Below are 18,220 nucleotides of genomic sequence, written 5' to 3'. Positions count from 1 at the left end.
GCCCAAAGCCATATTACATCTCTAAATGAACCAATGTAATAGACCAGGGTAGCCCCGCACTACTCATCATCCTAAAATCTTTTCTTTTCCCACTATCTTATGGTAATTTATTTCACTACTGGGGTTCCCAGGTGAGTTTAATTCTCCAGCTTCCAAGCAGCCAAAAATGCTAACCCGGCAGAAGAAGTTTAACAAAGAGCTTAAATGCAGCAGTCTCATAAGATCTTGCACCTCTCCGTATATTGCATGCTAAGACAGACGTGCAAGGATAACAGAGAGACTCAAATTTGGAAACGTTTTCTTTTTCTCCGTGAATAGTAAATTAGCTAAAAATTCAGAATTTAGATGGGATTTGGGGAATTAATTTACATTGTCACAAGGGGGAGAAGGGGCTTGAAAGCATCAAAAGATTTTGACTTTTCCATCGCACAGTAGAAATACCTGTAAGAAGAGACCTAATTAAACAAAGAAAAAGGAGAAAAGGAGAGGTGGGGAGGTCAAATAACCACAAGTGGCTGTTTCATAGACCATAAAACTCCTAGAGCTTTGGAGGTTTGTTTGTTTTGTTGAAAATGAGGAGAGAGAAGCAATCAGTTTTGATTTGGCACAGGTCTGGGGTTTTTTTTTATGTATTCTTTTTGTAAAATGTTCTCTGTTCTGTAGGATAACAACAAAATGAGTTATTTTCATTGTAAGAGACAGCCAAGTACTCAAACCTAACAGGATGCCAAGGTCCTAGCACTTACCAACATGGAGATGCAGTTTGAAATGCATTAGCATGCACGACATGTCCTTAGCGCTCAGGTTAGCTCTATCATCAATATGTTCTCTTAGATGCCAAGGAGATAAATTGGTTGCGTATGAAATTCAAGAGAAACCCACAGAAACTTGTAAGCAGTGGGGAAAGGATCAAAGTGCCTGTAGTGTGTGAAACCACATCCCCCCCCAGCAGTTATCACAAGTCATAAACTCCCCCCGATAACCCAGACTTAATCAGCCATATTACAAACGAGGCAAACACAGGGAGATTTGCAGTGTTGGTCACTATGTTTAATTAGATTTCATCAGAACAGTTCTGAAAAATTAATATGACAAGGTCTCTGCCAGTCTCAGTGATAACCTTTTCCCCGACATCGCTGAAATTTATTGCCAGCCTCAGTTAAAAAAAAAAAGAAGTTACAAGAAGTCAGAAGGAAAGATGACTCCAGACCACAGCCATGAGCATCCCCGCAGGGTGGGATACCAGCACGGCTGCAGGAGAAACAGCGGTTTGCATTTCCAAGATGCCATTGACACGACAGCGTGCTGGGGTCCTTTGCCAACGTGCCACATCAGCTAGAAAAACAACCATCAGCAAAGCCTCCAAAACCCACCGAAGTCCCTTAGGAGTTCCTGTTTTGTTATCCAAAGGGACCCAGCCCCGTGAATCACCAGCAGAACATGCTCAGCACAACAGAGTGTAACCAGAGCCGAAACCCACAGATGACTGGCTCCCAACTTTCCTCTCTAGACTTTGCTTCTCTTGGCATCCCCAGGGTCCCAATCCATCTCCCACTAGAGCCTGGGAGCGCTCAACTTGTTTCCAACACACGTTTTCAGGCTCACTGCACTAAGGGGGACCCCAGCTTGAAGGCATTGGCACATACTTGATGCAATGCTGCTGATATATAAGAACAACCCTTACCAGGAGTGATCTTCCATGGGACACGTCCCGTGGAAGGGTTATATCCGTTAACGCAGTCCTATGCTCTCTACTCAAGTACGGATACCAACCCAGCTAGCACATCTATTTCTTTTGGGGATCTTGCATTGAAATACCATTCCAACACAACTCCTTTTAATTTAGGAGATGAATGATCATCCTTGGGGTCGCAGCTGGTAGAACACTGGCCAGTAAGAAGAAAGCCAAACAATGACAGAGTCAAGTTCATGAAAAGGGCATTATTGACATTAATCTAGATTTGACCCCATCAGGTTACAGACAAATCTATAGGGTTAGCTGCTGATATCACAGATAGCAAGATGCTTTCTGGTCACCCTGGGCACAGCATCCCAGGGGGACTTTGCTGGAGCCACAGCTTTGATTAACTGTCCTGGTCTAGCTTTCAGTCCATATTTCTACCCCTCACCCAGCAATGATAGCATTTCTGATTTCAGAAAGGGCCAGGAACCTGCAGCTCTTCTGTATGGTTTCATTTAGGAGAGATGAAAGGCTAGTGACAGAGTCTTGGAGGAAAAGAAGAAAAAAAAGACAAGTGTCAGACCAAGCAGGAACAGATCCCTGAATCCTGCATACCAACACACATCTTCACTCCCGCAGACACCATATGGGTTGGGGTCTACAAAAACCAGCACAACTCTCTCATGCTTCCCCCCAAGCTTCACACACATGAGTCCAACAACCAGCAATCCATCAAAGCTTGATTGCTCTCAAGCCAGGCAGCCACCAACACGAAATGAGAGAGAGATGTTGAAGCACAGCAAGCCAAAGTCGTTAAACCAAAATGAAAGAAACACAAGGGGGAAGAGATCAAGCTGGAGAAGAACAGGGGGGAGTTTATTTCTGCTTTCCTTTTCATTGGCTTCACAAAAACCACCAGCAGCATTCACAAGTGGTGGATATGCAGATGACGTTAAAGCCCTGTAACAAGGGTTCACAACCACCGCGGTGATGCCGAGGGGCTCCCGCACACCAGGGGATCTGGGTGTGAGCAGGGGAGAGGTGGAGAGAGGCTCCTCAAATTAGCTCAAGCTAAAAGTTGCTTATCCTAATGAAGGGAAGCACATTCCTCCTTGCCTTTTAATTAAGAGCTGGCTCATAAATCAATCCTCTTGTTCCTGTGCTTCAGATGCCAGTTGAGGGAAAGGCTCTTTTTGAATAACCAAGGCTCCCTTCTGGTCCTTCCTCCAGCTCCAGTAACACAGCTGGTTACACTACTTTTGGTTGCTGTTACAAACCCACCCTGCCTTTGCCAGGCCAGGAATTGGGCCTCTGATCACCCCAGAAATGCCCAGCTGTGGGTCACAAAGTGACCAAAACCTCTTCCAGCTTAGACATCAGTGGTGGGGAGGAGAAAATGACTGTTAACGAAGCATTTCCCTATGTTTCCTCAGGGGTATCTACAACTTATTTCAAATAAAAGGGTTCCTAGAGGTGGGCTGGGGAAACTATTTAAGGCAAACTGTTTCCACAGAGCAATAGAATCATAGACTCATAGAATGGGTTGGGCTGGAAGGGACCTTAAAGACCATCTAGTTCCAACCCCCCTGACACAAGCAGGGACACCTTCCACCAGACCAGGTTGCTCCAAGCCCCATCCAACCTGGCCTTGAACACTGCCAGGGAGGGGGCAGCCACAGCTTCTCTGGGCAACCTGGGCCAGTGTCTCACCACCCTCACAGCAAAGAATTTCTTCCTAAGGTCTAGTCTAAATCTCCCCTCTTTCAGTTTAAAACCATTCCCCCTCGTTCTGTCACTCCATGCCCTTGTAAAAAGTCCCTCTCCCGCTTTCCTGTAGCCCCTTCAGGCACTGGAAGGCTGCTGGAAGGTCTCCCCAGAGCCTTCTCTTCTCCAGGCTGAACAGCCCCAACTCTCTCAGCCTGTCTCCATAGCAGAGGTGCTCCAGCCCTCTGATCATAGCCAGAGAACAAAGCCTGGAAAGCATGAGTTTAATCTTTTAAGCAATATTCGTTGCATGCATATATGCAGGCACATTTTAAAATACATTTCAAAATTCTTCACGGCTGTTCTGTTTTCAGCCACTCTGACCATACTCTGTTGGCTCTGCACAGCAGCCTTTCTAGCACCTGGGAGTTGAGCTAAAGGTGTCGGTCCAGACCGCAGCAAATACATGCAGCAAATAGTCCAGGTGAGACTCTCAGCAAAGCCTTGGACAATGTCATGAGTGAACAGTGGGAACAAGCAGCTTTCGTGCAACAAGTACCCCGTAGGCACAATGGGATCCTAGGAAGGGCTTCAGAGAGACCAGGGAGCTGAACCTGGAGCTTGTTGTCATGGTTAGCATCTTCACCAGCGCTCAGTTCCTATCCTCTGCACCCTTTCTGCTTCCTTCCTAAAGACAAGAGCTGTCAAATTTTAGTGTCTACATCAACGCTTATCTGCGGCTGTAACAGAGATCAGTCATCTGGCCAAAGGGAGAAAGAGGAGGTGAGGTAGGCTGCAGAGGTGATTTTGGGCACAGATACGGCTGCAAGGATGGTGAGGGGGATAGAGTGGAGGATGGTGAAAGGAAGAGATGGATGCACAGTGCCTTATCAGGGACTTGCTGTTCTTTCAACTGGCTCCCTGATAACATATGGAGCTTAATCAAATATGCAAATGATGTCCTATCTAGAGACAAGGGAAATAGAGAAATAAACCCAGAGACCATGCATGAAAACAAGCTGATGAAACGAGGGAGTGTGTAGGTTTCCTCTTTTTGATAAAATTATTTCAAAAGATTAAATTAAAGCAAAGCTAATTAGGAGAACCACACTTAAGCCGACTTCCCGTAAGAAGGGTCAGCAGGCAAGAGGCATTCAAATCAAAGGCAGATGCAAGAGGCACTTCAAGGGCTCCCTGAAAAGTCATTATCCCAGTCAAAAGGGAAGGGGGTAGAGAGGAGGAAGGAATGACAAGAGCCGATTTGGCTGGGCATCCATCCGGGCATTAGATGGAGTGTATGGGGAGATAAATAGCCCCTCTTTGTCACCCTGGAGAGAAGAAGTGGCAGGTGAAGACCAAAGCTGATCACCTAATGTCCCCTCCAGAGCTCTCCTCTGAGAATAAAGGGACGAACAGAAAGAGAAGTAGATAGAGCAGAGGGACACAGGGATGTGTCCTGCTTTTCCTTCTATCCCATCCCTGCGTGGTTTCCATCAACAGCACTGCCACGCCAGGTATTGCAGCCTCAATACTCCACATGTCTTGCACAGAGCTATGGACACCACGCAGAAGATCACCTGCCACGACAAGGCAAGTGACAATGAGCATCACTGCAAACTGTCCCCCGGGAGGCTGCAGGGCCCATGGGTTTCAGTAAGGTAACCTGCAGCAGGACATTGTTATCTGTCCCTTTGTGTCTGCTTTTGTCACTAACACCCCCCTGCCTGCACAGCACACATCCTCAGCCCACTGCAGGGATATCCAGCTCAGCTGCTTTGGGACTGGAAACCTGCCAAATTCAGGCTGCAGCTTCTTAGAAGAAGAGTTTGAAGAGATGACGGTAAAACCTTCTGCCTTTTTTTGCTGCAACGGGTCCACTGGAGCTCACTACTTCTCCTGGAACTGGAAATAAAAACGCACAGTGCAGCAACACTGATGCAGAATCAGATTTGACAGTCATTTGCAAATCTTGCTGCACAACCACAAGATCCATCTCTGACAAGACTCTGAGGCACTGTTAAACCAGAATGTCCAAAAAAAAAAGAGCAGCACTTAATACATGTATGCAAGGCCCCCAGGAAAAGCACAGCTCAGCCAAACCCTGCACACCAGCACGGGGATTGCTGAGTCGTCAGAAAGCAGAGAGGGGTACTTGAGGGAGAGACATGGAAAATTAATTGCTCTGTCCCAAAAAGCAAGCTCTAACTCTCGCTGGGAACAGCAACCTTCCTAGCAGAAAAAAAAAAGGGGAGTTCTCCTGCAAGCTGACATCTTATAGCTGGAAGTCCCAAAGTGATGGAAACGAGCGGTGTGAGAGGTGAAGCACCCGCCTGCAGTGATGGAGCCATTAGTGGGTATTTAAAACAAGCATCGGCTGCACCAGTTCAGCACCAGAGTCTGGACACAGGCCCTCTGATGGGGTTTAGGGCCTGGGGTTTTGCAGCAGAGGATGGATCACAGGGTAATGAGGATGGAAAGGACCTCAGGAGGTCTCTAGTTGTCCAAAGCAGGGTCAACTGTGAGATCAGACCAGGTTGTTTTGTCCATTCAGGCCTTGAAAGTCTCCAAGGATGGAAACTGCACAACCTCCATGGGCAACCTGCTTCAATGCTTGCCTGTCCTCATGGGACAAAGCTTTTCCTTATATTCGGTTGGAAGTGCTCTCGTGTCAACTTATGCGTGCTGTCTCACATCCTCCCACCATTCATCAACGTGAAGAGCCTGTTTCTATCTTCTCAATACCCTCCTTGTAGGCATGAGAATGCTGCTGTTAGGTCCCTCCGAGTTTTCTTTTCCCCAGCTCATTTCTCTCATCCTCTCCTCTCAGGGCAGGTTCTTCAGCTCCTGGCCAATCTCTTCACCCTCTCCTGAACTTGCTCTGTTTGATTAACTTATTTTTTGTACTGAAGGGCCTAAAACTGGGCACAGTATCTACATGCGGTCTAGCAACTGAGTTCAGGGAGATGAACACTTTCTCCACAATCTACTAGGAGTGCCCCTGTTTGTATAGCTGAGGAAGTTGTTGGCCTCCTTTGCTGCCTAGGCACACTGCTGGCTCATGTGCAGCTTGTTGTCTAGCGGGATCCCCAGGCCCTTTTCAGGAGAGATGCTCCCCGGCCAGGCAGTCTTCAGCCTGAATCTTTGCAAAAGGTCACTCCTGTCCAGGTCACAGAATCACACAGAATCACAGAATCAACCAGGTTGGAAGAGACCTCTGGGATCATTGAGTCCAACCATTGCCCTGACACCACCATGTCAACTAGACCATGGCACTAAGTGCTATGTCCAGGCTTTTCTTAAACACCTCCAGAGATGGTGACTCCACCACCTCCCTGGACTTCACACTTCTTCTTGAATGATCTCCTGTCAACCCCATTGCTCCACCCTGTCTAGGTCCCTCTGGATGGCAGCCCTGCTGTTCAGCCAGATCCTCCCAACTGACTACAGCTCGGGGATGAACAGATGCACAGGGAAATCTGCTTCCCACCTAGTTCAACCTCTAGCTGGTGAAAGATGAGGTACAACAGAAAGATGCCCGCCCACCCACAAGGCTTCAGAGAAGCAGGGGAAGAGAGACAGCACAGCAGCAGCCTACAACCAGGATGCACAAGTCTTGCATCTTTGATTTCACCCATGGAAATAGTGTTCGGTCACCCAGCACTTTTAGGTCATGTTGGACTCCAGTATCATCAGCCAATGACTTTTACATGACCCATGTACTGGCCAATGGGTGTCACTGGCCAATGACCACATAGATTCCCATCACCATCCCTTTCAGGGCTGCCTGCTGGTACACCCAACATGAGTGCAGAGTACACCACAGCTACCAACTCACAGCTTTCCTTGTGCTTTGGCCAGAAAACAGAACTCCTCTTCAGGGATCTAAGCTGGCAACAACCTCTCAAAGAGGGACCGTATATGAATGTAGGACACAGACAACTGCAGCCTTCACAGACGTCAAATACAGATGGGAAGCTCTACTGCTCCATGACAAGTGAGTGAAGCGCTCGGACTCCCGCTGATTTAGGAAGCTGTGAGACGAGGCCAGGGTGAACGAGGCCCTCTTATAGAAACCAGCTTCGCAGCAGGAGCCAGAGCCTCTACAGCATGTTTTCAGAGCAGTCAAGTCCACTTGCCAAACAGTTGGGAGAAAAAATAAAATTAAAAAAAAAAAACCCTGACACTTTCAAAGCAGCAGAGGGAAGGAGAAGGAAGCTGAGTTTCCCTGCTGACATTCGCACAGAGCTGTCAGCAGCAGAATATCCTCCAGGGAACATCAAAACCGAGCAGGGTTTCTCGTCTCGTGCGTATTCAGAAACCCCCTCGCCTGAAGGAACAGTGAGGATCTCCGTCGTTTCCCGCAGTTATCACGAGACTGTAAACCTGTGCACGGCAAAATCAGGGTGCCCTCATTAGCTCCAGTTCCTTGGATGGGAGGTGAGGTATCACTGGAGAAAAGGAAGATACTCCTCTCCATGTGGGTATGTCATGGTATCACCAACCCACCTGGAGCTCTACTGCTTGTGGGTCTCTGCCCATCTCTTGCACACTTTTAACTTGTTGAAACTGTTTTGCATGAAAAGCTCAATTTCATTCCTCTTTTGTCCACTCGTGGTACTTGAGAGCAATCCAGCTGTGTGGAAGGAACCGACATGCTGCCAGTCCCACCAGGATTCATCTGCTCTCTCCTGCTCAATGGGATGAACACTGCTCTGGGAAGGGATCTCACCCACATGTGAGGGGGCGATGACTGTAGCAAGAGGACCCATCATAGCAATCAGCAATGACAGCAGAGATGCAGGTTTGTGTGTCCTTCAGGGTTACCTTACTGAAGCAGTCCTGACACTACCATAGACCAAGATGCATCTTCTCCAAGCCACAGGCTGACTCTTTCGAAGTTGTCAGAAGTTGCCACTATGTCTTTGAGGCACACAGGCTGTAAACAGCACTGCAGCATCCAACCATAGAATCATAGAATGGTTTGGGTTGGAAGGGACCTTAAAGATCACCTAGTTCCAACCCCCCCTGACACAGGCAGGGACACCTTCCACTACACCAGGTTACTCTAAGCCCCATCCAACCTGGCCTTGAACACTGCCAGGGAGGGGGCAGCCACAGCTTCTCTGGGCAACCTGGGCCAGGGTCTCACCACCCTCACAGCAAAGAATTTCTTCCTAAGAAAGATCTAGTCTAAATCTCCCCTCTTTCAGTTTAAAACCATTCCCCCTCGACCTATCACTCCATGCCCTTGTAAAAAGCCCCTCTCCAGCTTTCCTGTAGCCCCTTCAGGTACTGGAAGGTGCTAGAAGCTCTCCCCGGAGCCTTCTCTTCTCCAGGCTGAACAGCCCCAACTTTCTCAGCCTGTCTCCAGAGCAGAGGTTGTCCAGCCCTCTAATCATCTTCATGGCCCTCTTCTGGACTCGTTCCAACAGCTCCATGTTCTTCTTATGTTGGGGTCCCCAGAGCTGGATGCAGCACTGCAGGGGGGGTCTCACAAGAATGGAGCAGAGGGGTAGAATCCCCTCCCTCGACCTGCTGGCCACGCTGCTGGGGATGCAGCCCAGGACACGGTTGGCTTTCTGGGCTGCCAGCGCCCATTGCCGGCTCATGGTGAGCTTCTTGTCACCCATCACCCCCAAATCCTTCTCCTCAGGGCTGCTCTCAATCCATTTTTTGCCCAGCCTGTATTTATGCTTGGGATTGCCCCGACCCATGTGCAGGACCTTGCACTTGGCCCTGTTGAACTTCATGCGGTTCTCAGGAGAGCTGCCTGATGGGGTGGGATAGCCACAGCTACGCAGCCAGAAGCCTGCAGGAGCTCAGACTTGCGCGTACTTCCCAATCCAATTATCCATCCGAGAAAGCCAGCCTTCCCCAACACGACTGTGAGATGGGCCAAAATGAGAACTGCAAATCCGAGCTCTCACATCTAAAAATCTCCCTACGGTGTTTTGTCTCCAGATCCAAAGGAAGCTGGGTCTCAAGGGTTCAGAGTAATACGGAGGGTGGTTCACGACACTGGTCGATACTGAGAATTTTCTACTAAACAGAGGTGATACCTGGTGGGAAGTGTTGGCCAGATTTCAGAGCTGCCTGATCTGAATGAAAACCTTCACCCCAAGTGGCAGTCCAAATCTAAAAAGCCCTTCAAAGACCTCAAACTGATGGGATTTTATGAAAAATGAAATACAAGCCACAGAGTGAAAGAATTGTTTTTTAAGCCAAATTTCTTTTTCTGCAAGGAATTTAGCACAGAAAAGGCTTTGAGTGAAATATTTTGATGGAATAAAAAAAATAGTTTTTATGGGGAAGTTTCAAATAAATGTAAATTACCACTACTCCATTTTCATATAAACATTTCAAAATGGACACAGAGCTTTGTGTTGTTAGAAGTGCAATTCCTAGGGCTGTTCCCAGGCTGACATTTGTAACTTTAAATTGCCCTTTACACCTGCATCTACACACAGCATAACTGCAGGTAAGTTGTATTTCTTTGACTGGAAACTATCTGCACAAAAGCAATGACCCATAAATTAAATGCCTAAGGAAGGAATACGAGGAATACTGAACACTGCTATGCTCCCTTTAGTGATGACAGGTATTAGTGGCACGTAATTTAGCCAGGTACAGCAGAAAAAAAAAACAAACCAAGCATACAAAACCATACAAAGCATCTCCATGGGTACATCTCTAGCTTTCTCCTACCACCAGAGTGAAGAGCTAAGTGTGTAATAGAAAAAAAAAAAGCCAGTGGATTTTGGCACCTGGCTATTTCGCAGCAAAGTGGTTTGTAGGAAGCACATATCCAGGAATAACTCCCTTTTCTGATGTTTTGCTGCACTGTTTGTAGAGAGACAAAACAGACCTTGTTAAACTCAAGTGAGGCTTTTGTGTCTCCTGAAAAAAATCACTACAAATTCACAGGGGTGCCGCCTGGCTTTCAGGCACGGGTTTTGTTCAAAGCACTTCCGATTGTACGTAGGAACTCAGAATCACAGAATCAATCAGGATGGAAGAGCCCTCTGGGATCATCAAGTCCAACTATTGCCCTGACACCACCCTGTCAACTAGACCATGGCACTAAGTGCCATGTCCAGGCTTTTCTTAAACACCTCCAGAGATGGTGACTCCACCACCTCCCTGGGCAGCCCCTTCCAATGGCTAATGACCCTTGCTGAGAAGAAATGCTTCCTAATGTCCAACCTGAACCTCCCCTGGCGAAGCTTGAGGCTGTGTCCTCTTGTCCTATCGCTAGTTGCCTGGGAGAAGAGGCCGACTCCCACCCTGCTACAACCTCCCTTCAGGTAGTTGTAGACTGCAATAACTTGCCCTGCCAACGAAGCCCACCAGGCATCCTGCAGTATCCTAAAGTTGTGGCAATGCTTACCAACGTGGTACAGAAGCACAGGGAACACCATGAGCCAGCCAGCACAGAAGGTAATTACAGATACTGGGATCTGATCAATCACTGCAAGATGAAATATTTCTCAATAAAAAGTACCGCAGGATCTTTAATGCCCACAAGTGGTCAGGAGCTGGTTTTCCATCTCATCTGATTTGTCGAGTTTAGCTGTTTGATATGATCACACCTCACAACCTCTAGTGCATTAATTTTCCCAAACACTTCCTTGAGCCAGCAAAATATTTCCTACCCTTTGAGGAGGGAAAATGAGGTATGGAAGCACACCAAGAGTTTCTTGTAGAGCAAAGAACTGAACCCGGCTGTCTCCCAACAGGCACCTTTATCCATCCCCAATCCCTAGGGCACCTTTATCCATCCTCAAGATGCCACTAGAACCTTTTAGGCCTTTAATCCATGGGCCACCCTTCTCCATCCCCAAGACACTACCAACACCCATCAGGCCTTTAATCCATGGACCACCCTTCTCCATCCCCAAGACACCACCAGCACCCATCAGGCCTTTAATCCAAGGGCTCTGGTTTCTATACATGAGATATGGACAGGGGGAATTTTTCTTTTCCATAGCTCTGCATTTTTATCCTGTTCGTATCTTCATTCTGCAGGGCCAGGCTGTGCTGTGGACGAGCCAGCAGAATTGGAGGGCATATTTCTACAGCACGTTCTTCAGTGCCTTCCCCTTGGTCTGCACTTGCAGCTATGTGAATGAACGAGGGTTGCAAAATGTGTTTTGCCTAGGGCAGTGAAATAGCTGGGGCCAACCTTGTCATTCTGTTTCAGTCTCTCTCTTCCTACCCTATCTCTATCTTGGTTGTTCCTTTTCTTTCTCTCTTTGCTGTCTTAGTTACGTGGGCAGATTCCTGATATGCTGCTAGTTTTCATTTTAATGATATGTTCCTGTAAAGCACAATATTTTACTTCAGTTGTGCGTGCCACTGGATAAATTCCTTTGACATATGTGACATTTGTATATCAACTAACAGATATTGCTTTATGACTGTGGGTATTTTGCAGCGTATTCACGGATTGCATCCATCAAAATCTGATATACAGTCTGCATCGTTCGTACAAAAATACACACACAAAGAAAAAGACTGATACTGCAGGAAAAATAAGGAAAGTTTCTCCAAAACCATCTTGTAATTACTTGCAGCGAGTCTTCCAACAACTGAGTGGATCCTGCTATCATGAAGATAATCCAGCAACTCCTCTCTTTGTGCTATCCAAAATACTTCACTGTAGCTTGACCAAGCAGCTGCACTGCACCAGGAGACAGAGCAGTATGGACCATGCATGGTAGGACTCAGCAAGCAGGAAAAAACAAGAGCTCCTGGGCTTTGTCCACTGGTACATGGAGTTTCATCTAATCCTACAAAGCTTATTCCAATTTACCCATAAGCATTTCTTTTTTTAAACATAAATCAAACTTCACGTTACCTTAATGGATTATGCTGGAGTTGCAATACTAATGCAGTATTTCACAGAACCACAGAATCAATCAGGTTGGAAGAGACCTCTGGGATCATCGAGTCCAACCATTGCCCTGACATATCCTTTGCTTCCAGACTCTTCTCAGTGGTGCCCAGCGACAGGACAACAGGCAATGGGCACAAGCTGAAACATGGGAAGTTCCATCTAAATATGAGTAAAAACTCCTTTACTGTGAGGGTGGCAGAGCCCTGGCACAGGCTGCCCAGGGAGGGTGGGGAGTCTCCTTCTCTGGAGATATTCAAAACCCGCCTGGACACGACCCTGTGCAACGTGCTCTGGATGACCCTGCTTTGATAGGGGGTTGGTCTAGATGATCTCCAGAGATCCCTTCCAACCCCAACCATTATGTGATTCCTAGCCAAAAGCACCTGATTAATGAGCCAAGATGGAAATCAAAGCTTCAAAAGGTCCCTGAAGTCTTGGCAGGGACCAAGGAGTGTCAAGTGAAAATCTGGAGTTACAAACTACCCTGTGTGGCACCCAGAGGGGAAAGCAGGCTGGTGTCCTGAGCTCAGATACCCTCAGGAGCCCTGGAGGAGGGCAGTGCGTGGAGGAGTCAGTGATTGCAGAAGTCATAGCAAGGATAGGGCTGAACCTGCAGGAACTGAAAGTTTCCAGGAGCCTGGATCAACTGGTCCAAAACAACCACATGTGTTCAGGGGAACCCCGTTTTGCTTTGCATTCTCCCTCCCACCTCTCTGGTAGAGGCTTATTCAGTCGAGGAAGATCTCAGGCTGAGACTCCCGCTCTGCTCCGACACACAGACCCAATGCAGTAACTACCGCAGGCAGAATATTCAACGCATTAGGAAAAAAGGGAATAAAATGAAGCTTTCTCAAATTACATCAGCCAGCTCAGCTCCCCTCTTCTCATTCTTTACCCTATAAGGCTGTCCCCGCTCCCCACCACACTCCGTAAAGCACTAAAAGCTTTCTCACTCCTTTTTTCCCCTATTAAAAGGGATCAGATCTTGGATTCTGCAATGTGACCTGCAAAGGCAAAGACAGAGCTGTGCCTGAGTTTGCTTTTTCTCTTTTGAAGCCAAAAGGAAAAGCAAAAGCTTGCGAGTGCAGGGAAGCAGCAGTCATTCTTAACTGTTTAGGTCTTTTGGATATTTACCATTCAGATCTCAGCTACCCAATTTTTGCCTCCCAAGAGACTGACTGGAGAACTGAACAGTTTATTATGATATCACAGATGACAGGGAAGCAAAACCTAATTAGTCAGGGGAGGAGATTATTTTTATTACAACTGTTTAAAAAACCATTTGGCTCCTTTTCCACATGCCTGAATAGACTGTTAAAAAAAAAAATATTCTCTTTGCAAAAGCATCAGCAGCCTTTCCTCTGTTGAACAAAGCCAGAGACATTTGCCAGTGGGCAGGACCTCCCTCAGCACAGAAGCAATGCCTTTTACAATCCTGATTTTCTTTTTAAGTGAAAAAAACAGGTAGAGGAACAAAACCAGAGATTTCAGATCTTCCTTAAGCACCCATGAACAAACTACTCCCTTCCTTCGCCCTGTCTGCTCTGTCCATCCTATACACAAGCTATAGTGGGTCACCTTTTCATAGGACCTTCCTCTCCCCAACTTGGAAGTTTTTATTTGCAAAAAGAATTCAAAGAGGAATCAACACCCAACCCGATCTGCAAGGCTCTGCCCAACCTCCCTTCCCAGCTTCTCACCCATCTCCATTATTACGGCAAAGCCACAATCTCCTTGCACATACAATATTTTACAACCTTCCTGGGCTGAGCATTCAAACAAACATTGTCAGACTGGCGCATAAGTGTTGAAATGGAAGCGGTGCCCATCATTAGCATGAGAAGATCACTTCTAGTACCTCTTCTTGCCTTGAGAAAACCACAGGTAGATAATTCCCAGCTTCCACCTCTGAAGCCTCTCTACTGTTACCTTACATGGCAAACTACAGAGCTACAGCCATGCAACAGGCATATTTTTAGTGAGAAGGCACAGTGAGGAACATAAATACACTCTTTATTGTATATGGGTTTATGTGGCGTCAACCATAATCATAATGCTCATTATCTTTCAGGACACAGCTTACTTTTGATGAAAATGCTCTTCCTTCAGTACAAGCACCCAGCCTGACCTAAACAGAGCAACCACTAATCCCATGCTGGGCTCGTGGTGAAATCTCAGTCCAGTCACATGGCTCTGAAGAAAGATCTCCAGAGCATGAATCCCATTTCTTAACAAGTTTCAGCCACAGTCAGTTTTTCTCCAGCATGCACAGATACCCTGTGATCAACTGCTTAATTAGAGATGGTCTGAACACAAAAAAATCTGTTAGATGTAAACTGCATCAAGTCTGTCTGTGGCTGGGTCTGTGGTTTGACTTCAGAAACATTCATTTGCTGATGGAAAACAATTTGGAAGAAGGAGTTTTTCCTTTCTCACATCAGCTCTGTCCTTCAACACTGAAACACAGTTTTTGCCAACTGAAACGTTTTCTAACTTTAAAATAGGTGACGCACCTTAGGATAAGAACCAAGCTCACACTCAATGCAACACTGCAAAACTTCATAAGAACACAAAAATCTGAGTTAGAGGAACACGTTAGGTCTTACCTTCTTGAGCTTCCCACTCTTGGTACCCACAAAAGCCAGGGAGTGGTTCTTGTAGACATAGGCAATCACAGATGTCATTCTGTCTCCATCCTCGGTGAAAATGGGGAGTCCTCGCACCATGGATGATACTCCCAAGGGGGCATTCATATCCAGGCCACAGAAATTGTCATCAATTGTTAACAGCTATAAACAAAAAGAAAAAGAGTGTAAAAAAAAAGGAAGCCACTGTTCTTTAGCCATTTGGGAATTATCCATCCAAGCAGGGACACCATTGCACAACATGTCTATAATTTATGCAGGCTGACAAATCAATGACAAAGGCAGGACTGGAGAAATACAGAGGTGGAAAAAATTTGTCCAAAGTTGCATGATGAGTTACAGACAGAAGGAGAACTGGAAGCTTGCTTCTCTTGAATGACAGCCCAGCAGGATACATTACGTTAAGCCTTTTTCCTACTGCTTTACCAGTCAGTTTTACCAGTCAAGACCTAGGAATCAAAGACAAAGTCTGCTGAAAATGTCTTAAACATATCTAGTTCTGTCAAAAAAAAAGAAGTATGCACATGATTCCCATGGGATCCAGAATAAGAACCACTGAGCTAAATCTGCACTGGCAAATAAAATAGACCCTGGCCTGCCCTGAGACCCCATAGTAAGGCTCACATCTATGAAACCTAGATGACCACTCCCCTCCCACCTCCAAATCCTGTAGCATCACTCAGGCTACATCTTGGAAATTATAATCCCCTGCACAATGCATGTCCAGGCATTGTCTGGGAGAGAGCTGGTCAGCCCAGGCCAAATCTGCAGTAGGGACCATGCTAAGGATTAACACTATAGATGGTGGCAGCACACACTCCCCACTCCTGGGTTAGTTTAATCATATAGTCCTGGGTCTTTCTCTCACACTTTTGGCCTGTCTTCTATGACAGAAGATATCTGTCTTTCCAGCAGATATGGGGGATAGACATGAGGAGAGGCTGAGGGAGCTGGGTCTCTTTAGCTTAGAGAAGAGGAGACTGAGGGGTGACCTCATTAATGTTTATAAATATGTAAAGGGCAAGTGTCATGAGGATGGAGCCAGGCTCTTCTCAGTGACATCCCTTGACAGGACAAGGGGCAATGGGTGCAAGCTGGAGCACAGGAGGTTCCACTTAAATTTGAGGAAAAACTTCTTTACTGTAAGGGTGACTGAACACTGGAACAGGCTGCCCAGAGAGGTTGTGGAGTCTCCTTCTCTGGAGACATTCAAAACCCGCCTGGACGCGTTCCTGTGTGATATGATCTAGGCAATCCTTCCCCGGCAGGGGGATTGGACTAGATGATCTTTCAAGGTCCCTTCCAATCCCTAACATTCTGTGATTCTGTGATTCTGTGAGATTGAAGTCTCCCATGAGAACTAGGGCCTGCGATCGCAAGGCTACTTCCAGCTATCTGTAGAAGGCCTCATCTACTTCCTCTTCCTGATCAGGTGGCCTGTAGTAAACCCCCACAACAGTATCACCCGTGTTAGCCTGCCCCTTAATTCTTACCCATAGGCTCTCTACGCGTTCTTCATCCTTCCCTAGGCTCAGCTCAATACATTCCAGTTGCTCTCTCACATAAGGGGCAACTCCACCTCCTCGCCTTGCTGACCTGTCCTTCCTAAAAAGTACGTAGCCATCCATGACAGCACTCCGGTCATGAGAGCTATCCCACCATGACTCTGTAATTGCAATGAGATCATGTCCCTACAACCTCACATAGACCTCCAATTCTTCCTGTTTATTCCCCATGCTGCAGGCATTGGTATACAAGCATTTCAGAGAGGTAGCCAAGCATGCAGGTTTCCCAGGAGAGGCGCAAGAGGATCTGTGATATCTATACATACCCTGGAGGCGGTCGACCTTCTTGTTCCTATCTTGGGAGGCAGCTAAGGAACCTTTCTCCCTGCTCTGATTGGCCTGGCTTATTCCCCCAATAGAGGCAATGGCATGAGCATTACCGCTCTGGACCCCACCTCCTAAGTCCTCAGTTTAAAGCCCGCCTCACCCTCCCTAACAGGTTATAGTTGTCAAAGAGTGTCCCATTGTCATAAAAGCCAAAATGCTCACGACAGCACCAACCACGAAGCCAGAGTTGATTTCCATTATACGTCTATTTATGGTTGCCCCCTTTCCTCTGACGGGTAAAATGAAGGAGAAGATAACTTGGGCACCAATATTCTTCACTTGCACCTCCGGGGCTTTGTAGTCTCCCTTGATCCTACCCAGATTCCAGCTCGTGGTGTCATTCATGCCCACATGAAAGAGAAGCAGAGGATAGTAGTCTGATCTCTTAACAAGTTGTGGCACCCTCTCAGCAATATCTCGCACCTTGGCGCCTGGAAGGCAGCACACCTCTCGTGATTCTCTGTCAGGCCGGCAGATGGGCGCCTCAGAGCCCCTCAACAAAGAGTCACCCACCACGAGCACTCATCGTTTCTTTTTACAGTATCCACTGTCTGCTGCTGGTACAGTTACACCTTGTGGATCTTGCTCGTGGGTATCTATAGCTGTTAAAACTTCATATCTGGTTTTGGTTGTGATACCAGAGGGTGGAGACTGAGGCAGAGTCTTGCTTTTGTGGGTCACCAGGGTCCAAGGAGCCTCTTTCTTAGTGGTGCCTTCTAAGGGGGCATGGTGCTGATACCACCTATCTACCTCTGCTTCAGCTCCTCTAATACTGCACAGCCTTCTAACTGTTTCCTTCAACTCAGCCACCTCATGTAACAGATCATCAACCCTTCTTCTAATACATGGGGTGTATTAGAAGGGGTGTGATTAGCAGGTCAAGAGAGGTTCTCCTCCCCCTCTACTCTGACCTGGTGAGGCCGCATCTGGAATATTGTGTCCAGTTCTGGGCCCCTCAGTTCAAGAAGGACAGGGAACTGCTAGAGAGAGTCCAGCACAGAGCCACCAAGATGATTAAGGGGGTGGAACATCTCCCTTCTGAGGAGAGGCTGAGGGAGCTGGGTCTCTTTAGCTTGGAGAAGAGGAGACTGAGGGGGGACCTCATTAATGTTTATAAATATGTAAAGGGCAAGTGTCATGAGGATGGAGCCAGGCTCTTCTCAGTGACATCCATTGACGGGACAAGGGGCAATGGGTGCAAGCTGGAACACAGGAGGTTCCACATAAATATGAGGGAAAACTTCTTTACGGTGAGGGTGACCGAACACTGGCACAGGCTGCCCAGAGAGGTTGTGGAGTCTCCTTCTCTGGAGACATTCAAAACCCGCCTGGACGCGTTCCTGTGTGATATGGTCTAGGCAATCCTGCCCCGGCAGGGGGATTGGACTAGATGATCTTTCGA

General features: G+C 47.2%; 1 protein-coding gene across 1 annotated transcript in view; it reads right to left on the bottom strand.

Moving 5' to 3' along the window:
* PLXNA4 (plexin A4) overlaps positions 1-18,220 on the bottom strand; it is a 511,402-nt gene that overhangs the window by 440,220 nt on the left and 52,962 nt on the right. The window contains exon 3 of the mRNA XM_068400326.1: positions 14,888-15,070. Coding sequence (XP_068256427.1) covers positions 14,888-15,070 — 183 coding nt within the window. The remainder of the gene's footprint in view (positions 1-14,887; positions 15,071-18,220) is intronic.

The sequence above is a fragment of the Nyctibius grandis genome, chromosome 5, assembly GCF_013368605.1.
Source record: "Nyctibius grandis isolate bNycGra1 chromosome 5, bNycGra1.pri, whole genome shotgun sequence".
Classification (NCBI taxonomy): domain Eukaryota; kingdom Metazoa; phylum Chordata; class Aves; order Nyctibiiformes; family Nyctibiidae; genus Nyctibius; species Nyctibius grandis.
The sequence above is the reverse complement of the archived record's forward strand: the minus strand, read 5'-3'. Positions and strand labels throughout refer to the sequence as shown.